The 7,266-nt window shown below is 36.4% G+C and overlaps 1 protein-coding gene across 1 annotated transcript in view; it reads left to right on the top strand.

Annotated features, from left to right (window-relative positions):
* The window catches only part of Msh3 (mutS homolog 3), a 154,410-nt gene that overhangs the window by 96,862 nt on the left and 50,282 nt on the right, over nucleotides 1-7,266 (top strand). Inside the window, exon 18 of the mRNA XM_013015813.1 lies at nucleotides 3,174-3,281. Within this exon, the coding sequence (XP_012871267.1) occupies nucleotides 3,174-3,281 (108 nt within the window). The remainder of the gene's footprint in view (nucleotides 1-3,173; nucleotides 3,282-7,266) is intronic.

Here is a 7,266-nt window from a genome sequence, read left to right as displayed (position 1 = left end):
GACCAAAAAAAAAAAAAAGAAATGTACGCATTATCCTGCCCATGTAATTGTAACCCCTCTGTTCAGTATGTTCACAAATAAAATTAAAATAATAATAATAATAAAACCTCACAGGATTATGTGCTATAAAAAAAACAACAAAAAAATCAGTACTTACTAACCAGACATTATGAAGGAGGCACAACTATGTTATTTCTTCTTTTTGTTTCTTTTTGGGGTCCAGTCATAGGGCCTGAACTCTGGGCCTGGGCGCTGTCCCTCAGCTCTTCAGCTGAAGGCAAGCGCTCTACCACTTGAGCCACAGCGTCACTTTGTCACTTCCAGTTTTCTGGTAGTTAATTGGAGATAAGAGTTTAACAGATTATCCTGCCTGGCTAGCTTTGAACCGCCTCCTGAGTAGCTAGGGTTACAGGTGTGAGCCACCAGCACCTGTCTTAACACCGAAATAAATTTTAAAAGAGGGTTTTTCACTGCCTTCCCTTCCTATATATCTTTCACTGTAAGGCATTATCTCTGCAAGGCTAGGATTTTATGTAGAAAACAGGCAATCCATCTTATTTCTAATTTATTATATCTATGCACAAAAATAGAAAAAGTGCTAGTCAGAGCTTCTTAGATTTGCACCATTAGGTGTGGAGATAGAAATGGTATCGCTTAGGGATGAGCTGAGAATATATTGTAGTGTTAAAGCCTTTGTCTAGCGTGTTTGAGGCCCTGAGTTTGATCCTTAGCAAACCTTATTACCCTTTCCAGCTGCCGCCCACCCCCCATCCCCCACTCCAACCCAGCCAAAAATAGTTTGAATCTTGGTTCTGTTCTTTAATAGTTGTGTGATTTTAGCATAATATTTTTCTGAACTTCATTTGTAAAATTAAGGGTAAGGATGGGTTACAAAGAAATAACATAGATTGGGCTGGGAAGGTTGCTTAGTGGTAGAGCACTTGCCTTGCATGCATGAGGCCCTGTGTTTCAGCACCACATAAGCAAAAACAAAAAAAGCCGGAAGTGGCTCTGTGGCTCAAGTGGTAAAACGCTAGCCTTGAGCTGAAGAGCTGAGGGACAGCGCCCAGACCCAGAGTTCAGGCCCCACAACCGGACTGCCCCCACCCCTGACCCCCCCCCAAAAAAGAAATAACATAGGTGTGCCTCCTTCATAATGTCTGGTTAGTAAGTACTGATTTTTTTGTTTTTTATTGTTGTGTTGCTCATTGTTTTTATAAAGGTGATATACAGAGGGGTTACAGTTACAGAACTCAGGTAATGATTACATTTTGGGGGGACAATGTCACCTCTTCCCTTGCTTCCCTATTTTTCCCTTCTGTCCTCACCCACAAGTTACATAGTTCATTTTCAACATAGTGTCTAGTGAGTACCATGCTGCATTTGTTAGCCCTTTGTCCCTCACTTCTGTATAGTGATGCTGATTTTATTTTGGCTTTTCTCTTGGATCATGTTCATACTTTAACCATCATTTCCCAGTTTTTGAATAATTTATGACATTAAATTATTTAAAAATTTGCCAAATCTCTTAATCTCTTGTAAGCACATAGTAATTGTGAGGATTTAAGCTTATATATTTTCTCTTTACTTAAAAAGCTATTTTACCCTAAGATAAGGACTCAAGTGTTTTTTCTTTCTTGAGATTGTTTCAAACATATTTATAAGATGATTTCTTTGTTGCTTTGTATATCCCTTCCCCACGGTATAACCCCTGTTTTCACTGTATTTGATGTTGGTATAATTTGTGGAGGGGAAGGGAAAAAACAAATTGTTTAAACAGGGATACAGGTGGACCCATTGCAACAATGAGATGTATAAGTTCTTATGTCGAAAACGAACTTTACAACTTTGGTGAGGGGTGGGAGAGTTGGGGGGGTGGGGAGGGGGGAGATGGGAAGGGATGGGAAAGGGAAACAAAGGAGGAGGCAACAGTGCTTGATAAGAAGTGTACTCATTACCTTGTCCATGTAATTGTAACCCCTCAGTACGGTATTTTCATAAAAGAAAAAAAACAAAAAAGGTATTTTATTTGGGTCATTAAAAAAGTCAAATTCTGGACTCTTTGTAGTAAAATTAGGTACATCTCAGCCATCCAAAATTGATCATTATGAACATTATGTACATTCCACAAATGGAACATTATACATGTTGAAGTAATGGTGTGACATAACAGGATAATTTTGGCAGAAATGTAAGAAATGATAAAAACACCGGTATCCATATTTATACTTTTCCTAAATAAGTCTTTCACTATAAGCCTTCTGAGATTTTTTCCACATTATAGTTTTTTTGTTTTTGTTTTTGTTTGTTTTTTTGGGTCCGGTCGTGGGGCCTGAACTCTGGGCCTAGGCGCCGTCCCTCAGCTCTTCAGCTCAAGGCTAGCGCTCTACCACTTGAGCCATAGCACCACTTCTGGCTTTTTTCTCTTTGCTTATGTGGTGCTGAGGAATTGAACTCAGGGCCTCAGGCATGCAAGGCAAGCGCTCTACCACTGAGCCACCTATGTTATAGTTTTAACCAGACAAGGATTTGAGGCAATTGCTATTATCTTTTTAAAAATAAATGTAAAATTAAGTTATTCGTTATCAACAAAATTCCTGAAGATAGCTGAAAAGGGATTTTTTTTTCTTTTCTACCTTTAACAACCATTTATTATAATGTCTTTTATCTGTGCAATCGGAACTGGACATTAGGGCTGAAGAGATAAGTGATTTAGGCAGACATGAGCTTAGCCTTTTAGAAGCTTCCAGTTTAGTGTGAGAGGAATTGAAACTAATGTTCTAGGTTTGGGCAGTAAATAATGAGCATATAGGGAAAATGATCCATCTGAGTAGATCATAATGTTATTGGAGCTGAAGGAAATTGATTTTTCATTTCCAATGTTTAAGTTGAAATATGATAAGATGTACTATAAATATAGTGTAATATAGTATATATAGGCAATATAGTATAAATAGGTAGACATCTTTATGTAGTTGCTGTTTTAGATCCATGTAACCCTCCCAGGCCAAGCAGAAAGAAACCTCAGTAATCTGTTCTCTCCTCTCTTACCTGTGATGTTTGCCTGCTTGTTTTGTTTGTATTTAGATTAGCTAGTAAAGCAATTCTTTATTGGATAACTTTTATAGGTCTCAGAAATGAACTTTCTCCTTTTGTTGTTGTTGTTTCTGTAGGAATTTCAGTGAACATTATCAGTCTTTGTGTAAAGCAGTACATCACCTAGCAACTCTTGACTGCATCTTCTCCCTGGCCAAGGTTGCAAAGCAAGGCGATTACTGCAGGTAATATGTTTTTCTATATTTCCATCTTTATTGTTGCTTTAGATGAAATGTTAATGTTAATCCACTTACTTTTAATATCTTCACTATAAATTATTACAAATATGTAAGACTGATGGTAAAGCTGAATGTCATACATCTGTAGCTTTGTTTGTTTAGTATGACTTTTGGAACAAATATTTTATTTAAAATATTTATTTATTTATTTATTGTTGGTCTAGGGCTTGAACTCAGGGCTTAGGCACTGTTCCTGAGCAATTTTGCTCAAGGCTAGTGTTCTATGACTTTGGGCCACAGTGCCACTTTCAGTGTTATTTGGAGGCAAGAATCTTATGGGAACTTTTCTACCTTGTCTGGCTTTGAATTGCAATCCTCAGATCTCAGCCTCTTGAGTAGCTAGGATTACAGGTGTGAGCCCCCATTGCCTGGCTTTAAATGTTACATATTAAAATTTACATGGGTAACATTTTTGTAAAGTATAGGCACTCATTTTATCTTTAATGTAGACACTTCATGTTTAACTTTATAATCATAAAAGTTTGATTAACAAAAATTTAATAACAAATAAAAGGTCTGAAGGAAAGGGATAGATTGCTGTGATCTTTTCTGTCCCTCCTTTTGTTGAGAGACCAAATTTTTTCCACTATTATGAGACAGAGTCACACTATATAGCTTAGGCTGGCCTCAAATTCATGGTTCTTCTGCTTTATCCTCCTGAGCACTGGATTACAAGGAGTACCACCACACCTCACTCACTTAATGATACTAGCTTCTAAGCATTCCAGCATGGTTCATTCTTCTTTTCATTAAAGGTGTTAGTTTGAAATGGAATTAACTCTAAATTGTAGCTCTAATCTTTGAACACATTGTCTACCTCCCAGAAGCTTCAGAGAGAGAGAGAGAGAGAGAGTATGTGTGTGTGTGTGTGTGTGTGTGTTGTTGTGTTAGTAGGACTTCTTTCTGGGGGTATAAGACTTGTAAAGTGAACTTTCATGAGGTCTGTTTTGAGTGAGGCAGAGAATTGGCTACAGCCTTTGCACTTAGTGTGTGTTTAAAGTTCTTCCTATTGAAAAATTAATTTCTACATGGTGTCTCTCTCCTGATGCTTCTTAAGTGGCCTTCTGCCATAGGGGCTGCTGGACATTTGTATGATCATGTAGTTGGCTGCCTCATAGCAAGGAAAGTTGTTTGCTTGCTTGTTTTAATAAATTTTTTAACAATGAAAAACCGTCTTGTTTCCATTTCCTGGACTTTTTTCCAAGTAAGGTTTTTTTATGTACGTATGTGCATAGACATCTATATGTACAATGAAGTAATCTATCTGTCTATTTATCTACTTGCCTACATATTGATAATCCCTTTTACAGTCATACATACTTTACATGTGATATAATAATAAACGTTTAACCCATCTTTTGTCACTAAGTAGTCATGTATGCTTAGATGTCTTCATCTGTAGCAATGTGAGAAGTAAGGTTTGCATTGCTAAGATTGAATCTTCAAGTTCTAGGAATTTTTTTTATTGCATTTTAAAATGGTTATTGTGCTAGATGTCAGTGGCTCACACCTGTAATCCTCACTACTAAGGAGGCTGAGATCTGAGGATCATAGCTCAGAGCCAGTTTGGGCAGGAAAGGCTGTGAGATTCTTATCTCCAATTAACCACCAGAAAAACCAGAAGTGTTGCTGTGGCTCAAGTGTTAGAGTGCTTGCCTTGAGCTGAAGAGCTCAGGGACAGCGCCAGGCCCAGATTTCAAGCCCTGTGACTGCCCTTCTCTCTCCCCACCGCCTCCCAAAAAATGTTATTGTAAAGATAAGGTACTGAGAGATTACAGTCACATAAGTCAGATAAAGAGTACACTTTCTTTTGAGCAATGCCACCCCTTCCCTTGTTCTCTCCCAGTTTTCCCTCTCGTTCTCCCCACAAGTTGTATAGTTCATTTTCAGCGTAGTGTCTAGTATCACTGCTGCATTTGTTTACTCTTTGTCCTACCATTTCTGCACCTTCCTTACCCCTCCAAAGACAGATAAATGAACAAACAAGACAAAAAGGAAACGAAAACAAAAACAGCAACAAAGGAAAAAAGCCTCTTGTTTCCATTTCCTAGAGAACTTTTTGATAAATATTATTTTATATGATCAGGTGAACATAGGTACTGGGCCTTTGTGTCCCTTTCCTAAGAAATATAAGAATTTGTTTTGAGGTATAATTTCACCAAAGTCTGTCTGAAGAGTAAAAATATATTCTTCATTTAATCACAGTACAACTAACTATATGATTAATTTCTAGACTCATCAAATTTAAAACAACATTTTGAGAGCAAGTTTGGTCTTAGATTCTATAGTCACGTATTCTTCTTGCTCTTTTGGCCTCTTGAAGTATATAGAGTATATAAGTACACACACATGCACATACACACATACATACATACCCACACATATGTACACAAAGAAGCCCCTTGATTGGCATAAGCACGAGTAAAATCTCCCCATTAGTCATGCCCTTTATATCAGAAAGCCACAGGTTTGAGTTAGTAATTTAATAACTGATCTTAAAAGTTATGTAAGCTCTCTGAACTTCTAGAAGGGTCAGGCTCATAATAAGCAATTAGTAATAGAAGCTATTATTCTTCACATTTGTTTATCTGAAAATCAGAATGAATGCATTGGATATTATAAAACTTCCTTATCTTTAATAAAAAAGACCTAAATTTAATCATTGTTAGTATTTTAATTCTTCTAAAAACTAAGTAGGTGGTGGCATTATAATCCAGTACATGGGAGTCTTGTAAGTAAGCTTGAAATCTAAGAAATATGTGTGTGAATTTCAGACACATAAAATTCATTTGGAGCTATTACACTTCGTCTACATTTTTATAATTGTCGTCTTTTCCTTTAAATGCTATTAAGGTATTTTTATTTATAGTAACTAAACTTGTAGGCAAATGTTTTTATTCTAGGTCTGTTCTAATTTACAGTCTGTTTATGATACTGTTTTACTAATATAGATTACTTTCTGCTTCTCTGGGGCAGTTCAGAGAAAGCCACAGATTTACAGATACAAAACACAGTCAATCTGTTCACTCTTTCTTGGAAGCATCAAGCTACCTGTCACTATTGGGTAGCTGCATGCTTTCCCTTTCTTCTCTCCATAGCTGGTCTGTCCTAGTATATCATCTCTACTCTGAAACTTCCTTTGTTTCTGACTCTACCAGGGAGTGTTTTAACCATTACATAAGTTTGATAGCAACAGAATAAGTCAGTGTGCACTTCAGAGTAGAACAAACCACTCACAAGCTTATCCTGAAGTAAAAATCTTCCAGCAAAGTCACTATCATGAAGATGATATATTGATTTCATTTGGTGCAGAGAGCCTAGGACTTTATTTCAAAATTAAGAGCCTTTATAGATGCTTGAGTTCTTTTCTCCTCTAGTAAATCTGTAACCCACTTGGATAAATTTTTTTTTCTTTAAATGCTGGTATATGTCTGTATTCCCAGCATTTGGGAGGTGAGGCAGGAGAAGCACAAGTTTGACATTATCATTGCTACATAGGGAGACCCCACCTTAAAAAAATCAATCAAAATAACAAAAATAGAAGATAATCGAAAAAGAAAGAAAATCCTGCGTTAAGAATTATGCTCTGTAATCTGAAAACATTAATGTCCTTGCTATTTTTAAATGTTCTTCTGTCTGGATAATTTTAAATTCTTTACTGAGGAAATACTTTAGGCACTTTCTTTGAAAAATGAATTTAAGTATTTAGGAAAGTAGTATTAGTGTTGTAAGTTCTGTGGTGTGTTTATATGTCAGAGTTCTGGGTCAAAGGATTTAATGGTGGTTGATAGGGTGTTCTGAAAAAGAATACAAGAAATGACCAAGAAATGGGTGAAAAGATGCCCAGTCTTAATAATTAATGAGAGCATATTAAAACAGCATCATTTGTCTAGCATATTTTTTAAAAAATAAAAAATAAGAAAAGATAAAG

This window comes from Dipodomys ordii, unplaced genomic scaffold (genome assembly GCF_000151885.1).
Source record: "Dipodomys ordii isolate 6190 unplaced genomic scaffold, Dord_2.0 Scaffold28, whole genome shotgun sequence".
Taxonomy (NCBI): domain Eukaryota; kingdom Metazoa; phylum Chordata; class Mammalia; order Rodentia; family Heteromyidae; genus Dipodomys; species Dipodomys ordii.
Note: the sequence above shows the minus strand (reverse complement) of the source record. Positions and strands in the feature narration are given on the sequence as shown.